Source organism: Cynara cardunculus, assembly GCF_001531365.2.
Source record: "Cynara cardunculus var. scolymus isolate 2C chromosome LG 15, CcrdV1, whole genome shotgun sequence".
NCBI classification, from domain to species: domain Eukaryota; kingdom Viridiplantae; phylum Streptophyta; class Magnoliopsida; order Asterales; family Asteraceae; genus Cynara; species Cynara cardunculus.
Genome location: NC_037542.1, coordinates 14,454,314 through 14,473,651, shown reverse-complemented (window position 1 = coordinate 14,473,651; position 19,338 = coordinate 14,454,314). Strand labels below are relative to the sequence as shown.

At 33.3% G+C, this 19,338-nt stretch overlaps 4 protein-coding genes across 5 annotated transcripts; all 4 read left to right on the top strand.

Moving 5' to 3' along the window:
* Nucleotides 1-3,396: 3,396 nt before the first annotated feature.
* Nucleotides 3,397-5,207, top strand: LOC112528576 (putative late blight resistance protein homolog R1A-10). The gene is made up of 2 exons (XM_025139600.1): nucleotides 3,397-5,086; nucleotides 5,164-5,207. The coding sequence occupies exons 1-2, from the start codon at nucleotides 3,397-3,399 to the stop codon at nucleotides 5,205-5,207; spliced, it is 1,734 nt and encodes a 577-aa protein (XP_024995368.1).
* A 32-nt stretch (nucleotides 5,208-5,239) lies between these two features.
* On the top strand, nucleotides 5,240-6,204 carry LOC112528732 (putative late blight resistance protein homolog R1B-16). Its single transcript, XM_025139772.1, has 2 exons — nucleotides 5,240-5,999; nucleotides 6,077-6,204. Exons 1-2 carry the CDS (start codon nucleotides 5,245-5,247, stop codon nucleotides 6,129-6,131), a joined length of 810 nt encoding a protein of 269 aa, XP_024995540.1. The 5' UTR covers nucleotides 5,240-5,244; the 3' UTR covers nucleotides 6,132-6,204.
* A 2,474-nt stretch (nucleotides 6,205-8,678) lies between these two features.
* On the top strand, nucleotides 8,679-12,474 carry LOC112527634 (proteasome subunit beta type-2-A-like). Its single transcript, XM_025138383.1, has 3 exons — nucleotides 8,679-8,924; nucleotides 11,620-11,743; nucleotides 12,011-12,474. The coding sequence occupies exons 1-3, from the start codon at nucleotides 8,767-8,769 to the stop codon at nucleotides 12,323-12,325; spliced, it is 597 nt and encodes a 198-aa protein (XP_024994151.1). The 5' UTR covers nucleotides 8,679-8,766; the 3' UTR covers nucleotides 12,326-12,474.
* A 1,543-nt stretch (nucleotides 12,475-14,017) lies between these two features.
* On the top strand, nucleotides 14,018-17,893 carry LOC112527428 (tobamovirus multiplication protein 3-like). Of its 2 annotated transcripts, XR_003070755.1 has the most exons (12): nucleotides 14,061-14,284; nucleotides 15,019-15,109; nucleotides 15,195-15,247; nucleotides 15,318-15,410; nucleotides 15,513-15,584; nucleotides 16,437-16,509; nucleotides 16,583-16,628; nucleotides 16,900-16,963; nucleotides 17,045-17,098; nucleotides 17,218-17,295; nucleotides 17,388-17,644; nucleotides 17,829-17,893. XR_003070755.1 is itself a non-coding variant. In XM_025138092.1 (11 exons), exons 1-11 carry the CDS (start codon nucleotides 14,117-14,119, stop codon nucleotides 17,478-17,480), a joined length of 885 nt encoding a protein of 294 aa, XP_024993860.1. In that variant the 5' UTR covers nucleotides 14,018-14,116; the 3' UTR covers nucleotides 17,481-17,726. The 2 variants fall into 2 exon arrangements, 1 of the variants encoding a protein (XP_024993860.1); XM_025138092.1 differs by lacking the exon at nucleotides 17,829-17,893 and having other exon boundaries at nucleotides 14,018-14,284; nucleotides 17,388-17,726.
* Nucleotides 17,894-19,338: the final 1,445 nt, after the last annotated feature.

Sequence of the window (19,338 nt, the reverse complement as noted above, 5' to 3'; positions counted from 1 at the left end):
TTATTCTCCTTTGATTTGAACCTGAGACTTCCAAGTACTTTTGACCTTTGGAGCCAAAATCAAACCAATCAGGCATCACCTTTGTGGTTGAAATAAAAATATTAACCATAATATTGTTTAATACCTCCAATCAATTACTCGTTAAAAAATGATTTCTCAAGGAACAATTCCAATTTGTTTTCTTTATCATATTTTTCTATAATTCCAATTTGTTTTCTTTATCATATTTTTTTATTATAGAAAATATATATGACATCCGTCACTTTTGGAGTATCAGGTTAGCATCTTTAAAAAGGTTTTTATAATTAGGATTTTAAATTTATTAGGGATTAGCCATGTTGATGAAAAAATCAATCAACTTAACTCCCAAATTATAGTTCAGAAAACTCTGCCTCAACGGGTAACTGATAAAAGTAACCTATGTAATGTTAAATATATTAAAATTTCTCTTAAAATAAATAATATCGATATTATAAAATTCAAATATAAAAATATAAAGTTTCATCTGTATGTACAGATAATTTTTACAAAATTTGAAATTTTGATTTAATAATGAATAATTTTATCGGTATTTGATAAAACATATTTAAATTTATATTTAATTGGGCTAAGTTTGTATAAGAAAATAAAAATAAAATATGGTGGTTGGACCTTGTATGGGCCAGCTCCTCTACCTTCATATAAAACCCCACATCTTTTGAAAATCTTTCATTTCACCTTCACTTTTCCCTTTTTCCCTCTCTCTCTAAACCTTTCATATTCATCTAGCCGAATCCAAATTCCAAAAAATTTTCTTGATTTTCTAAATCTTGAAGAACAAGTCTTCAAGAAAAATCAAGCTGAAAGGTAATACGATTGATTTTATTTTCGAATCTTTTACAGCAATGACCCTTATATATTTATACTTCTTGCTCCTTGTTGAGTTCAAAATTTTCTAGAGAGTCTAGGATAGAAGATTATTTCATCAAGACATGAAAATATTCCCAAAATGATGATAATCTATGATCTATGAACTTATGAATCAAGAAAATGAGATAAAAACTACATTGCATGTAGTATTTAATCAATAAAAATGGCATTTTGAAACTGACATGTTGATTCTAACATTCCTATCGGCTATATTCTTTATTATCAACCCAAAATATTTGATTTCTGTTGAAGTTTGTTTGATTAGCTGTTGTTTTACTATTTTGTGTCTCACTCAAGGATATCGAGTTTTGGGGCATTTAAATGTTTAAATATAAAATTTTTAGGAGCAAAAAATAATGCTGTAGACAAAAAGAAATCTAACAACAGCGACTGTTGTAGTTTTTAAAAGTTAAAAGTAAAATGATTTTTGAAAAGTCAAGGAACATAATCTGTATATCTGTCAAAATAGCAACTTTTTGTGCAAAAACCTTTTATTTAATTAAATATTGGGTTATTTTTGGTATCAAATTTAACCCATAAAGGTTCATTGGCATTACATAAGATATAATCTTACTTTATCTATATCGTGACCCGATGGGTGATATAACTATTGGAATTTCGAGTGTTTAGGACATTAGTACGGACGTTGGTGCTCTAAGCTTCACAAAACCTTGGATATTCTTCTTCAAACTTGTGAGTTCTTCACGGCCCCACTTTTACTGCTTTTAGTTACTTTAAAATTGGGGGGGGGGGGAAGCATGAAAGAATGCAAACTTTACTGTTTAAATGTAAAACTTATGGACTAAAGAACTGTTTAGTCGAATATTGTGAAAATCATGAAAAATTGATTATTATTGCACTACCTATAAATGATAAATTGATGTGCTTGAGAGGATATTCCAAAAGGTCCCCGTCCGTACACGCTACTAGTTAACTCGGGCACGTCCCCGGGCCGTGGTAATTGTGGATAGCCGCAATTGTGTTGACAGTCCCACCCAGAAAAGGGTGCACATTACCTAAGTTTTTCATAAGTCTACTCGTGTGTGCGAAAGGGCCACCGCTGAAGTAGTACTGATACGAACCGTGGTACCTAAGTGAGTGAACGAGCCACTAATGGTAGTTCGTAAATTAATGGGGCACATTGGTCAGGTAAGGCTCTGTAGCGTCTCAAGTTTTTAAGCATCGATGGAAAATTTTACATTTATAATGTGCATGTTATGTATAAGTTTGCAAGTTGTGATTTATGCATTGTAAATATTTTGTGCATATGAAAACCCGTGAACTCACCAACTCTTCGTAGTTGACGTCGTTTTGTGTTTCATGCTTTTCAGGAAATTAAGTAAGAATGGAGGTTTTGAAAGATCTCATGCGTTAACACCTGTTCACAAGTTTTAGGAAACCTCTTTTTGTACTTAATGTTGTTTCTATCGTGAACCGTAGAAAAATTTAATTTGTAAATTTCCATGGATTATGTAATCTATTGGTGTTATCTATCGATTGGAGCTATGAAATACTTACCTGTTGCGTCTCATGTTTCCGTTTTAGCGGGGTGTGACAATATAACGATGTTAAACGAATTACTAAAGGACAAAATACACGAAATATTAATCTATTTTTACAAAATTTCTTATTATAACATTGTATATTTAGTTTTTCTTATTATAACAATGTACTTTCAAAATATTTTTTATTAGGGCATCATATTTTTAAAAATTTAAACGTTATAACATTGGTCAACCTTGTAAATTAAATTTACCCGTTATACCAGATTTCTTTACCACCTCATTGTCTATATAGGCTCTCCATATATATGATAGTTTAAAAACATAAGGAATATCATGGGTTAGATATAGTGGCATGTATACATAACGTCTTTTTTGATTATTTTACATGTATAAGCAATATTTACGGAATATTAAAAAATAACGTATCATTTTATTACGTTTTGGTACCGTCATAAGTTAATCAAAACATTTTTATTAAAACTCCAGTTTAAAACCATAAAAGTTAATAATCACATTTAACATAAGTTGTTTTTAAACAAGCAATCCCAAAAACACCCCTAAGTATCACTTTTAACGATTTGAAGCGATTAACGATCCGTTGACGTTGACGCTGACTTCATACTGCCTTTCCTCTTCTTTCTGCACTATAATCTTGAATCATCATCTACAAGAGTTCCATTGCTATCAGAATTTGTCGCCCGACTGCTTTTCTTGCTGATCATGGTATATTACTTCACTTTAACTCATCAGAATCAATTATCCAACACCTTTTTTGTTCAATAACTTGTATCTAGACCTAAAATCGAGTTTGCTATCATCCTCCATGGATTTGTTTGCTTTTGGATTCTGCTATCTTCCTTCATTCTACTGTCTGTGATTTCAATTTTCAGAGATGATGCACCATTGAATGTTGAATGAAAAGCATGATCTTCATCTTCGTTTAGAGATAAGAGAAGGAGAGCTTGCATTCATACGTCTAAACATGATTGACACTGATGTCGACTGTCTAATAGAGACCTTGAAGCACCTCATCAACTTCAATCATCCATCACAAATTTGCAAAACCCCATGGATTGATCAACTTCAGTTGCTACACAAGGGGTTAACGTCATTAAGAACCTTCCTCACTCGTTCAGAGGACACTCGATATACTGTTGAGAAAGTGAAAGCTTTGGTGTTAAGGATCATAGATGTAGCAATTGAGGTAGAACATATGGTTGATTCTTTCGTTGCTAGTTTTGACAATGATTGCTTTTTAGAGCTTGACAATGTCGTGCGACAGATGGAAACCATCAAAAGAGATGTATCAGGATTCGACGATCATAAGATTCAGGATCTGCAACATGAAAGAAGTTCATCAAGAGTGAATCCCGCAATACCTAAAGAAGATAATATTATTGGGTTCGATGTAGAGGCAAGAGAAATACTGGATAGACTTGTTGGAAACCGGAAGCAACTAGATGTGATCTCCATTGTTGGGATGGGAGGCCTTGGGAAGACTACTCTGGCCAAGAGAGCTTATAATGATCCTTATGTAGCATACCACTTCTACGATCATGTGTGGATCACGGTTTCTCAGACATATCAGAAGAACGATTTGTTGCTTCGTATTTGCTCTTCACTTTCGCTCACAATCACGAATGAAGCCGCCATGAACACTGGAAAGCTGCGTGAAATGGTTTACAAACGGTTAAAGGGTAAGCGTTATCTTATTGTCATAGATGATATATGGGGTGTAGAGGCCTGGGATGATATAAAGATTTGTTTCTCTAACGACAACAATGGAAGCAGAATTTTAGTAACTAGTCGACTCGTGGAGGTGGCCTTACACATCAAACCAGATAGCTCTCCTCATTTGTTGCGTTTCTTAACCGTGGAGGAAAGTTGGGATCTACTGCAACAGAAAGTGTTTCCAGAAGATGGTTCTTGCCCCAAATCTTTGAAGAAAACCGGGAAGCAGATTGCTGAAAGATGTCGAGGGCTGCCACTGGCAATTCTCGTGATATCTGGGCTTCTTGCGAAAACAGAGAAAACGGTTGAATGGTGGACTCGAGTTTTAGATGGTATAGGCTCGTACCTCGTTGGTGATCCAGAACAAGACATGAACACATTAGCTTTGAGTTACAATCACCTGCCACAACACTTGAAATCATGCTTTCTCTACTTTGGAGCATTCCCGGAAGACTTTGAGATTGATGTTCGGAAGCTGCTATGGTTGTGGGTTGGTGAGGGTTTTATAGAACCTGCTACAGAAAACATAGCAGAAGAGTACTTGATTAATCTTGTTGAGAGAAGTTTAGTGATCGTTGAGCGAAAAAGGTTGGACGGGGGGATAAAAGTGTGTCGTGTTCATGATCTTTTGCACGATTTATGTTTCAATAAAGCCAAAGAAGAGAACTTTCTGCACAAGATTAAGCCATTAGAAGAGCAACTTTCTTCACCTAACACAAGCGGTTTCAGAGCAACTGATCGCCGCCTATTCATCCATTCATACGTGCCTGACTATGTTATCTCCAAACCATCTTCCTCAAATACCCGCTCTTTCTTGTTGACGTCGAATTATATCTCTGGCTTAAGCAACGAAAGTATTTTTTTTCTTTACAGCGCCTTCAAACACCTTCGGGTGTTCGAATTTGGTGGAGTCTTTACTCCATTCTTGCCAAGTGAAATAGGTCAGCTAGTTCACTTGAGATACTTGTCGCTATGGACTGATGGACTTGTTATCCCGAAATCAATATCAACCTTACAGAATCTGCAAACACTTGTTATTCGTGGAAAAACCTTTCCGATTGATTTTCCATTTTGCAAAGATAGTAATATGGCTAATTTGATGCATATGTCGATTTGGCCATCTGTGAGATCAAAACATCCGGTGGCATTGCCGAAAATTCGAACCATTTTGATGCTGCATCTTCCTGTAGGAAGGCAGCCTGTGTTGGAAAGAGCTCCAAATCTTAGAAAGTTAGGATGTTATGTATCACCACAGCGTGGTGGTTTGGTGTTCTTCCCTCCGTTAGACTTCCTGGTCCATCTTGAAAAACTGAAGATTTATATCGACCATGACTACCGCCACGGTTTACCAACTCAGATGAGGTTCAGTTGGCTGAATCGCTTACCCCATAGCCTCAGGAAAGTGACGTTTTTAAACTGCTATCTGCCATGGTCAGATTTATCTCAACTTGGAAGATTACCAAATCTGGAAATTCTGAAAATCTTGTGTGCTGCCTTCCAAGGACCAAGATGGGACACAAACGATGGGGGGTTTCAGAAACTGAAGTGTTTGAAAATCCAGTCTCCTGAGCTTGTAGAATGGAACACGGACAGTGATCACTTTCCCCGACTGGAAAGACTAATTATGAACGACTGTGGACGACTGAAGGAGATCCCAATGTGCTTAGGTGATATTCCTACCATGGGATTCATAGAGCTCTGGCGGCCTAGAAGGTCGGTAGCGGAGTCTGCGTGGCGGATTTATGAGGAGCAGCAAAGTCTTGGTAATGATGGGCTGAAGATCATCATCCATAGTCGTAGGGAATATGAACCAACCTTCTTGTACAAACCTCCTAAGATAATGATCAATTATAGGTACGTGTCGTTACTCATCTTGCATATTCTTACTGTTTTGATTTCGAGTTTTGGTTAATGGTATCGACTGTGTTCAGGCATAGCTCAACGGATGAATCTGGAGATGAAGAGTCATCAGATGGGGAAGCATAGACAGATGTCAAAGAATGGCCAAATACAATCTTCAGTTATACTTTCTTTGTTGCTGTTTCAAGAGAAATGGTCCAGGCACCCAAAAGAAACATGTTAATTTATAAGGAATCAATTTTAATGTTCTATTTTATTATTTGTTTCTTTTGATTTTAATGTTTTATTTTATTATTTGTTTCTTTCGATGTTATAATACGATTTTATATGTTTTTAAGAAAGCGATAATGATTTTTTTGAATAAAATATAAATTTGAAGATATCATAAAATTTAAAAAAAAAAATAATATCAATGTTAATATCAAATCAATTATTTAAAAATTTTCATTTTTTATGTAATTTTTTAATTTTTTTATTATAATTTAATTTAAGTTTAATAACGAAATAATTTATTTTTAGTTTAATAATATAACATTTTATAAATGTAATAATTAAGTATTCTGATAGAACTCGATGAGTATCCTAATTATATTTTAAATCTTTTATATTTAAAATGAGATGTTTATCATGTATTTGATTATGTTTAGCTGCAATTAGTTACACGAATTTAGATATGGAGCTTTAATAAGTTGTACTTACGCACAATCTATTTGCAATCTTGAGTTTTAAGTTATATGAGTTAATAAACAGTATTTTATGCATAAAAAATAGTTTGTAAGAGTTTTTGTCAAATGCTTTATAATATAGCACAGATTATGTGTTTTTAAAGAAACAACAATGATTTTGTTTTTGAATAAAATATAAATTTGAAGATATCATAAAATTTTTTTTAAAAAAAATCAATTTTAATATCAAATCAACTATTTAAAAGTTTTCATTTTTTATGTAATTTCTTTAATTTATTTTTTTAATTATAATTTAATTTAAGTTTAATAATGRAATAATTTATTTTTGATTTAATAGTATAACATTTTATAAAGATAATAACTAAGTATTCTGTAGAACTCAATGATCATCCTAATTATATTTTAAATTTTTTATATTTAAAATGAGATGTTTATCCTGTATTTGATTATGTTTATTTGCAGTTAGTTACACGAATTCAAATATGGAGCTTTAATAAGTTGTACTTACGCAAATTCTACTTGTAATCTTAAGTTTTAAGTAATATGCATTAATAAACAATACTTTACGCATAAAAAATAATTTTTAAATTTTTTTGTTAAATACTTTATAATATAATATATATAAGGATTTTGTAAAAAAAGAGTTAGATTCACAACTCCCACTCTAATTAATTAAAAAAAAAAAAACTTAAAAAGCAAGATTTCACGAATAAGGGGCATTTACGTCAAATATGTCGACAAGACATTTTACATACATGATAATTAAATCCATTTTGACTTTTAAGTTTTATTAAAAGGATACTCATATAATGTAATAAAATATATTTTGATTTTAATATTTTATTTTTTATTTTAGTCGATGTTATAGTATGACCTTATGTGATTTTGAAAAAACGATGATGTTTTTATTTTTGAATAAAATATAAATTTGAGGATATCGTAAAAATTTAACAAAAATATATCGATATTAGTATGAAATTAACTATTTAAAATTCCAATTTTTTATGTAATTTTTAATTTAATTTTTTATTATAATTTAATTTAGGTTCAATAAAGAAGTAATTTATATTTGGTTTAATAATATAATTTTCTTATAAATATAATAATTAATTATTTTGTTAGAATTCTATAATTATCTTAATTATATTTTAGATTTTTTATATTTTAAAATGAGACGTTTATCCATTATTTGATTATGTTTATTCGCAGTTAATTACACGAATTCAAACACGGAGCTTTAATAAGTTGTACTTATGCATAATTTACTTGTAATCTTGAATTTTAAGTAGCATGCATTAATATACAGTATTTCATGCATAAAAAATGGTTTTTAAGAGTTTTTGTAAAATGCTTTATAATATAGTATAGATACCTAAACATATTTTTTTATTAACCTGGATATATAACCCGTTATACGAGACGTCTAATTCTAGGATAACCACCTGCTACGCAAGTAGTCTGGAGTCACAGTATTTGAACATCTGTGACCACATAGAAATTTTTATTTCTTCTTGAATTTGAACCTGAGATCTCCAATTTGATATTTGGAGTCCAAATTCAAACCGATCAGACACCATCTTTTTTGGTTACTTAAATATACTTAATGTAAATCTCTTCCATAAAACGCCTATATAAAAAAGAGCACAGCCATCGATTTCTCTTTTTCTTTTATCAGTTTTGTTATTGTTTTTAATTTTTCTGTACTTAAGGTAATGAGGTGTTTGAGATTGTTTATTTGAAACAACTTATGTTTTTTTTTAAAAACACTTATCAATTTATTATAAGTCAGAAGGTTTAACTTTTTCAAAAACTTCTTATTACCGGTTTGACACCGATATAAGTTATTTATCTAAACACTGAAAAGTATTTATTACCTGTGTCATACCGAAATAAGCCAATAAATTGTTTTTATAAATATTACAAACACCTCCTAAATTGTTATAAAAAAGGTCCTACTTCTTATCCAAGAAAACAAAAAAATGAACATATCCGTCTTCGCCTTTTTATTGTTTGCCGATTCGCAGAGATATCAAAATTCAAGGCAGAGATAGAGATCAAAGAACACCTATAGAGACATGGAGTGTGTATTTGGGATGGTTGGGAAAGGGTTTGCATTGGTGGTAGCAGATACATCGGCGGTTAACAGTATTCTGGTTCATAAATCTAACGAAGACAAGATTATGGTTCTCGATTCTCACAAGCTCATGGGCGCTAGCGGTGAAGCTGGTGATCGGTAAGATGTAATTTCGTATTTCCCTTTTGCGATTTGTTTTTAAGCTTATTACTGGTATGATGTGCTATATGATCTTATGACGTAACTCAAAATACGAATTGAAAGTTATTAAAATACAAAATCTAAATCAATCTTCGGAAAGGGTAACCAAAGGGACCAGAAATTGTATATATATATTTTTTTGATTTTCTTGTGTCTTCGAAATTAGGGCTTTTGATAGGTATGAACTACTCCCTCCAGCCAAAAGAAAGACCCGCTCCTTGAATTTGGACTCCCCATAGTCGCTAGATGCTCTTAAAAAATTGATATTCATGTTAAAGTTTTTGAGGAAAATTTGCTCACTGTATGCCATAGAGTCGATAGCCATTTGCATTTATAAACAACTAGTTTGATATCTTAAGTTTTAAAATTTGTTTTGGAGGATGTGGGTTGTGCATACTTTGGAATAGGAATTGGAGTACAATTTGGTACTCTCAACCGTATTTGTTATATTGTCTTTTTTTCTGTTATTCAGCCAATAATGGAGATTGAAAGGTGGAAATTTTCAATGTTATGCCACACCTGCTTTTGATTCTAGTACATATTTTTCTAGCATGGTTTTCTTAACTGCACTTGGATTAACAGTAAGAGTTATGAAATGAAACAAACAGAACATGAAGTATATCTGTCTCAAGTGTTTCATAACTAAATAGCAACAATTTGAACACCGGATATCTGCTCTATCATTTCCTCAAGCAAAGTGGAATGGACTTGGTATTGTTTCAATGTCTGTTTGTTAAAATTTATCTCATACTCAGATAATGCTCAAAATGGGAGAGACCGATAGAAAAGAAATGTGAGGTTACACTGAACTTGCATTCAGGTCAACTACCCTGAGAAGATGAAGACTTGAAGACTCTCTTGTTAGTCAGATACTTGGCTATTGAAAGGCAAACTTGGTCATTCGCAAGGCTAGATACTACCTTGGTCTTTCGCAAGGCCAGTTCAGTGTTGTAGGGGAAGATAGAGAGAAGGGTGATAGAGTGGGATAGAAGAGCACAATGAAATCACTCTAGATTGAGTGTGATGGGGGATCATAGAGAACTCCAGAATTCTGATCCTAAAAGAATTAGGAAACAGTAGAAAGTTAAATACTTAAACTGTAATTAGGTTCCCAAATACTGCCCTATCTAATACTTGTTTCATGTTGCCGTACTGAGGAAACAATACAAAGTTTTTCTCTCTTGTACTCCCTCTGTCCAAAAAAAGAATGCCAATTAACAAAAGCATTATTTGTCTGATCTCCAAAAAACGGATGGGTAAAATAAGATCAGATACATCCTAATGTAATATTGCGTTATGGAACTCTTTATGGGACAGGAGATTTGTTGACTGGACCTGTTTCTTGGGATGGAATGAGTAAAACATAATGGCCAACTATTAATTTTTAGAATTTTGATTGTAATGGACTTCCCAGTCATTTTGTTGCACATTAGACAAAGATGATTCTCATGCTTATAAAGTTTTCGTGTATATTCCTGGGCACAAGTTTTCGCATCAAGATTGAAGGGAACATAACTTATAATATGCTTGTGGCTCAAGTAAGCGGCTAGAAGAGACAAGCCCAAACTCGAGCTGTATTGAGAGGATTTGCTTGCTGCTTATGTTCTTTTATTTACATTTTTTCCCTTGGGATTAGTTGCACGAGTTTCGAGCATGGCATTGTTTTGGTATTTTACTAGGACAAAGAGCAGTGGGTTTCATTAAGTTTGGTAGATTCCTTTCTGTTCAATCACTATTGCACTAGAACAAGCTAAACGTGTTTCCCAGCACATCAGTTTCCTCCTTGCTTCTAAGTAATTTATTTTTTTAAGATGGATGATGGAAGTAACATAGTTTAGGTTTTGTTGAAGATCACTTCGTATCTAGAAAACTAATATAGTTCCAAAACTCAAAAATGTTGTGCCAGCTCTAGTGTGGGATAGTGAAAGGGTACAAGTAGAGTGACTACGGTGAAAGATGAATAAAAACATATTCTTGCAATGGATCGGCTATGCGAGTTAAACACACATAAACTAATCACTAAATCAACAAGGGTCCTTAACATTGGAATTTGGAACGGATGTAACCTTTCCCCTTGGAGATTGTAACAGCCGATTACCTCGATATATAGATACTGCATTCTGGAGTTCTAAACCTGATAGAATTAGGAAATGATAAGGTAGGTAGATAGTCAACCTAACAGAAAAGATAATTATCTAATGACAACTAGAAAATTCCTAAAATACTTTCCTATATAATAGCTTCCCATGTTCTACTGAATAGAGATATTAGTTGTCTTTAAATAAAAATACATAAGTTCCAATTAATTGTCCGTTGCTTCCACTTTCTTCCCATTGATCCAGCATTAGACCTTTTGCCTACCTTTAGGCTTTAGTCTCTAATTTAATGTCTATCAGATCCCTAATGCACTGGATATATATATATATATATATATATATATATATATATATATATACATGCACTGCATTTATAAGTTCCAGATAGCAGTAATTTTAAACTAGAGATGTCATAGTTATACACACAGTTGTTTCAATCTCTGTAGTTGTACACATAGATTACAAATAGATGACATTATTTGTTCTCTGATTAGTGGTTATTTAGCGATTCTAGTTTGAATTTTTCTTGCTTAATTCCTCTATATCTTAATGGTTAGAGCTCAATTCACGGAGTATGTACAAAAAAATGTGGCTCTCTATCACTTCCGTAATGGGATTCCTTTGACCACCAAAGCTGCAGCAAATTTCATGCGGGGTGAGCTTGCCACTGCTTTGAGAAAGGTATAAAATCCTTTTATCAATCCAAAAGAAAACCAATTCTTGGATCTCATTGTGTATTCTTCTATTCCTTTATCTTCATATTGACCTTGTGGGCTTAAGAGCATTCTATTGAAACAACCGCTCTACTTTTTGGGGTAAATGTCAGGTTTGCATACATCGCACCCCCAGTCCCCACCTCTAGGTGGGACATACCGGGCTGATTGGAAAAAAGTTGGATTTTCTTTTTTAATGATTTTGGGTTGTGATCTTTTGAGGTAATTTGTACAGAATCCTTACATGGTAAACATCGTGCTAGCTGGTTACGAGAAAGAGACGGGTCCTTCACTATATTTCATAGACTACATTGCAACTCTGCACAAGGTGGAGAAAGCAGCATTTGGGTATGGGTCATACTTCTCCCTGGCGATGATGGATCGCCATTACCATCCAGATATGACGGTGGAAGAAGCCATCGAGTTGGCTGAAAAGTGCATCGAGGAAATACGATCCAGGCTTGTCGTGGCTCCTCAGAATTTTGTGATTAAGATCGTGGACAAAGATGGTGCTCGTGAACACTCGTGGCGCCGCACCACCAAGGATTAGAACTGGAGTTTGGACAACTTGTAGTTGTAATAGGGGGTAGTGATGGACGTAGATCTTTGGACTTTATGGTTCATCAAAACAAAGACAGATGTTCCTCTTGTCTCTAACACGGTTTTAAACATCTTATGAAATTAATGCTTTTTTGGGAAGTCTTAATGTTTAGATTATTATATCAAAATGGAATGCGATTGTTTTGGTTCCTAGGTAGGGATCATTAGAACCGGATACCTGTCTTTGGAACCGGAACCGCTCCGGAACTGTCAGTTCCGAAACCGGAACCGATGTGATTGGTTTCGGTTTCAATTCCAAAAATATGGAACTCATCGGGACTGGTTTCTATTCTCATTGTTTTTGGAACTGTTAACCGCTGGGTACCGTCGGGACTGGATACGGGTACCTAGAACCGGGACGGATGGGTACCCACTATTTTTTTAAATAAAAATTATTTTATATTTTTATTATATTTAATATTATTAATTTACTTTTTAAGGTTATAGTTGTTGTTGCTTCCTTAATAATTGAATTAGATCTCTCTGCCTCTTACTCTCTTACTGTTTCACAATCAACTTACATTCTCCTAAATCCCAATTGCTTGTAATTATTAGTTTTTAATTTTTATCGGATTAGTTTCACCGTTGTAGTATTTATTTTTTACGTTGGTACTTTGTAATAGACTACTATTTACTTTTTTATATTATGAAATGATAAAATTTTAAAAAAAATTAGACACCGGATACCCGTTACTGAAACCGGTTCCAAGTGGTTCTGGGACCGGTTCTCAAATATAACGGTGTGACCTGGTATCCGTCTTTGCTCACCCCTATTCGTAAGGGGTGTCGGTTCCTTCTCTTAAGGACTCCAATATACCTTAATCTACATCATCTCACTTAGGGGTGTTTGTGATGTGGTTTGGTGCAGTTTTGGTTCAAACCGCAAACCGCATCGCATATTCGATTTGAAGATTTTCTTAAACCACACCACATTTGGTGTTGTTTGAACCTAACGCACTTCAATCCAATAATTATAAAATCACATCTTCGAAATAAATTCGACGATGATACTCCTATATTCCTTACAGTAAAAAGCTTCTGATATGTACAAAATGCACAGTTAAAAAGGTGTAATGCAAACTAAATAGTTCGATAATTAATTCAAATGCATTTAAAACTTAGCTTTAAAATAATGTCAACCACAATGTTTGACAAAAGACAAATGAAAATGAAAATAATTCAAATAAGGAATTTGTAACGTAAAAAATTAAAAAAGAATTGATAAATAATCAATAATATATTAACTATTTTGATTTGATAAATGATTATACGTATAAATATATATATTTAAAAATATAAAACATATATGATACTGTTTTAACCACAGTTTGATAACTCAAAACCACAAATCACATTGCAACGTACGTTTTGCCGAAAATGCAAACTGCACTGCAAAAGTTTTAAACCGTATTTTACGATACAGTGTAAACGGTTTGTACAATTTAACGGTTTAGATGAACACTCGTAATCTTACTCATGACACTAGAGTTATCTAAAATATAAATATTAATAATGGACACTATTTTTATTTTTATTATTATTTATTTTTATTAATTATTAGAAAAGACATTGATAAAATTTAAAAATACGTTTATTAACCTTTTGAAATTCGGTTATTTTGATGTAACGATAATGATTCCATAAAACTTAGAAAAATTGCATTCCTTGTTTTTTTTCCTATACGAAACCGTTTTTCCTTCCACCGCCTATCTAACCGTCGCCGATAACCGGATCTCCGGCAATGTATAGGGCCTTGGTAGGCCCGTCTAATTCTTCAGTGGTGGTCATGATGTACACCCTTAAAGACGCTCATAATTGGTGGCATGTACTAAACGACTCCCCTCTTTGGCAAGATCGAATATTTCATCTTCTTGCTGCGCTCTATGGTCTCATGGGGGTTGTCGCTCTGGTGATTTTTATCTCTTCTTATGCTTCCTATCATTTGTTAAGTTTTATGCTGTGGTACGATTTTTTAATTTGTGTTTTTTGTTTCTAGGGTTTCTGTTTCGTTTTAGAAGGATGGTTTTGATTGATAATGGTGGTATCTGATAAGATTATTTGGTTTGTGTTAGTAATTTGATTCTGTTATTTGTTAATTGGGGTGTTTAAGCTGTTAAAATCTTGGATTTCTACATGCTTATACTGTTGTAAGAAAACTAAGCATTCCAATCTGAATGCTTTATGTCAGTTACTCTCATCGGTTTCACATATTGTTACATGGTATCAGAAACGCTCTACAGTCTACGATCTAATTACTGCTAATCTTATCTCCGATAGAGGTTCCTATAAGAACCCACTTTTTGTACTTTTTCTTGCCAAGTCATTTCCAACTCATCAAATTAATAACCTACAGAAACCTCCACAATTTAGTTCTTATAAGAACCTCATTTTGTGGGTCCCATGTATAATATAAGTTATATATATATATATATATATAATAGTTATTATATTGGATATGAAAGTTGAGAAAATATATAAAAAAACTAGCAAATTGTCGCTTCACACCAACTTCAAGTCAAGAATGGAAGGTTCTTGTACAAGAACTCAAAGAGAGTGAGGAGGTTCTTATAAGAAATTTCTATAATGTTGGTTCTTGTAAGTTATATTTTTTGCTTATGATGTGTGATTTTGTGACTGTTGCAGACACAATTGATTCGGATAGAGCTAAGAGTGCCAGAGTATGGTTGGACCACTCAGAAGGTCTTTCATTTTCTCAATTTCTTGGTTAATGCAGGTTTGTATATTTGCTTTCCTAGAATGTATTTTATGAGCCTTCTGTTGTCTGATCTTTACTGATTGTAGACATATTACTATTGCAGTTAGATGTTTAATTTTTGCTTTCCGTCGTGATATACAGCACTTGAAACCTGAGGTTAGAGTGTTCTTAAGTTCACCCGTTATATATGGCCTCATTGGCTTACTCATTCAGCTTATTTTGTTAGATTGTTCAACATATCTTGATTGATGTGCCAAGTCTTGCGTTTTTCACTACGTATGCTCTCTTGGTTTTATTCTGGGCAGAAATTTACTACCAGGTTGAGTTTCTCCTCTTTATTATGTGTTTACTCTTTCTTCTTGGTGCTGAGTGGATAATGTAAGTAGTTGATAGACTTTATGATGTGCTGAACCTTTGACAGGCACGGGCTGTCTCAACTGATGGTCTTCGGCCGACTTTCCTTACAGTCAATGCAATAATCTATGCAATTCAGGTATTTACTTGGCAGCTTAGCTGAATACCTTTTTTTCGCATCTCCAACAATTTCTCCATTATTTTTTTAAAATGAAAAGGCCATATTCAAAGAAATTCTAAAAATAGATTTAACTCCAATAGTTTCTCCAAATATAATTAAAATATTCAATAATATAAAAAAGTCCTCTCTCTTCCTCTATTTAATTTTGGAGGGTTCTCCAAATTTGTAGAAATTTCCCCTCTTTCTCTTTGCTTTCTCCATTTTGGAGGAGCTGTTGGAGCAAAAAACGAGTATAAAAACTCCAAAAAAAAAAATCCCTCTATTTTTGGGGATGCTCTTAAATGGTTAACTTGAAATATTTGCATTCCCCTCACCTCTCTTTCTCATGGTCTACGAAGCATTCTTGTCATGTTTGCTATGAATAACAAAGAGAATTATAGCACCAAATGAAGGAAACTTAACTATACCCATTATAACCTCAACGGTTGAAGGATGCTATGAGACTAAATAAGACTGTTGGATACTTGGGTGCATATCTATTATGTAGGGAGATTATAGGGTCGTCAGCACGAAGATCTCAGTTGTTCTTAGAAGAAATGGACAAATCTTATAGGGTATAAAGTCAGTTTGCAGTAGAAGATCTATCGAGTGCTTTTTAATCTAGCCGTTCTGTTTCAGGAAGCTATGAACCTTGTTCCATCAGCTTATCAAAATCTGGTTTTGTTTATTATACAGACAGTGAAAGTAGTCAAGAAAATGTGGAACAGGGATTAACAATGCTTATATGTATTACTATTGGAAATCTATTTATTTTTCTTGAAAAAATATACAGTGGATAGTTAACCTATTCTACCTATGATTTCTTAACAGATAGGTTTGTGGCTAGTAATCTGGTGGAAGCCTGTCCGTGTTTTGGTGATCCTCTCCAAGATGTTCTTCGCAGGTCCTGCAACCTTTATAATCTGTTTTCGGAATTTTGTGTTCTTGAAAGTTGCCTCACCCGTCTTTTTTGCCAGGGGTGTCTTTATTTGCCGCCTTGGGATTTCTCCTATATGGTGGAAGGTACTTCTTTATAAACTTTGCTTTTTGGAAAGTAATGTTGCGCTACATATTTTCGTTAGTAAACCTTTTTTGCAAGCGGGGTTTTCTTGGAAACAACCTTTCTGTCTTTTGAGACAGTGGTCAGATCTACGTACATTTTACCCCTCCGAGTGAGATAATCCGAGTTTGTTTGGTCAATTACAACCGGGCTGCATAACCAAACAAACTCAATATATCTAGTTGGAGTGCAGCCTTCTAGGACTAATATCTTGCACTTCATGTATATGTGCAGACTCTTCTTAATGTTGCAACGGTTTCCTGTGGAATCAAAAGGGCGGCGAAAGAAATTGCAGGAGGCATATATTTATCAAAAACCCATTTTGTCAAATCCGATTGCTTATATCTATGTGATATTTTGATTTATTTTCTTCATGCAGGTTGGATACGTTACAAGCATCTGTTTCGCATGTTTCCTCATAAGATGTGTCATGGTTAGTCCCCTTGTCATCATTGCAATCGTTATGAATGGATGTTGACCGTATATTTAACACTTTGCAGTGTTCTTATACGAATTTATCTTATTTCATTATTGCTTTTTTTTTATGGTTAGATGTGCCTTAATGCATTCAATAAGGCTGCAAACCTGGATTTGTTGGAACATCCTGTTCTCAACTTCATATACTACTTGGTAAAGTTCCTCATCTTCTTTTGTTCGAGAATCGGGACCTCTAAATCTATCAGAGACTTGATAAGCCGTTGCTTATATTTCTGTTTGAACAGTTGGTGGAGATACTACCATCGGCTCTAGTTCTCTTTATTTTGAGGAAGTTGCCACCTAAACGAGGGATAAACCAATATCACAATATCCGCTGACGAGAAAACCATGATGATACCCAATGCGAAAAAGATTTCTTGAAAATGGAGCATTCGTTGGAGCTGGTTTTTTTTATTGAAAGGGATAGAAAGCAAGAACGGAAAAGATGAGTACATGGTGTCCAAAGATTTTCAAAAGCCTTCTAAAGAAAGGAATCTCTATGGTTAGTGAAATACGCCTATCGTAGTGATATTTATACATTGTTCTTCGACTCAAAATGTTAATGAATGTCCATTTTCCGTTAACTCTTCGTGTAGCAGTTTAATCATATTATAGGGAAAGAAAAGGCGTTCAAATAGCTGGATGATTTTCTACACCTACCTTTAAAACTTCTTTTCTTGCAGCAGTTTTTCTTACTCTTTGCAGAACTTGTCTTAACGGAATCAGCCATTAGAGCACAACTTAAGAGGGTTTGACGCTACTCTCTACAGAACCCCACAACTTCGATGCATTTAAAGTTGCTGAATGCAATAGCCCGAACAAGACCCAACTCAACCAATCGATCCATTGTTTCCCATGTTGTTTTTCGACTGCCCGTATTATTCAATTCATCTATCACCAAATGCCAATGCATCAAGTAAAGATATGAGAGTCCAAGAACTCTTAAGAGAAACTATTGACAGAATTCTCAATCTTAATAATAGAATTTCATGGCGCTTTGATTTCGAGAGATTGTTTTAGTGTTTTTGGCACTTATCTCGGTTTTTTTTATCAATTTCAAGATACTTTAGGTTTTTTGGTTGATTTCAAAGTATTTTTTTTCGGTTGGTGGGACCCAAACGTGAAATTACGGGAGGACCTATGGTAAACTATGTAGAAGGGTATTAAAAATATATTAATAGGGTCTATCCCCCACCTTTTGAATACCGCATCCGCCCCTTGAAAGATTCAAGTGAGGAAAATGAAAGCGATACCGTTGAAACGATAAAAAAAAAACGCTCTGATAAAGTGTTTATTCAATTGTTTGTTTTGAAATAAATGACAATTTTTCTGGTCGAAAATTGTTCTTAAAGAAGAAGGAGAAAAAACGAAAGAAACTTAAGTTTCAGAATTCAAAGAATGATGGCAACTTCTCGTTAGAAACCTCATAATTATCGTTCGAATATTACATCATAATACTTTTTTATAATCTAAACATCTCATTAAATAAATGAGTTTGATACTTCATTCACAAGAATCTTAAGAACTATATAGAGAGAGAGATTCAACGGAAAGTCCTAAAATTGAAAAACTGAGAAACATCGTAGTAACAATTCATCTGGAATGTATGCATATGTACATAAAAGTAATTGAAGTTGTTTCTTAATTTTTATGGAAAACCTAAATAATGAATAACTTGTGAAAGAATATATATATATATATATATATATATATAGAGAGAGAGAGAGAGAGAGAGAGTGAGATTTAAGGAAAACCTAAATAATGAAAAAACCGAGAAACACTCTAATAATTAACCATTTATTTGTATGAAATGTATGTGTGCATACAATGAATCGAAGATGTTCGGTTTTCATACACGTATGCATACCGGACAAATTATTTGTATTCATATGTGCATACTATACAGATAAATGGTTACTAAAGTATTACTCAGTTTTTTATTTTCTACAAACCTGATATATATATATATATATATATATACTATATTATAAAGCATTTGCCTAAAACTCTTAAACCCGTTCATCCCTATCCGATTTCATCCTATAACTGAATTCGTGTAACTAACTGCAGATAAACACAATCAAATACATGATAAACATCTAATTTTAAATATAAAAAATCTAAAATATAATTAGGATAATCATTAAGTTCTAACAAAATACTTAAGTAATATCTTTATAAAATGTTATATTATTA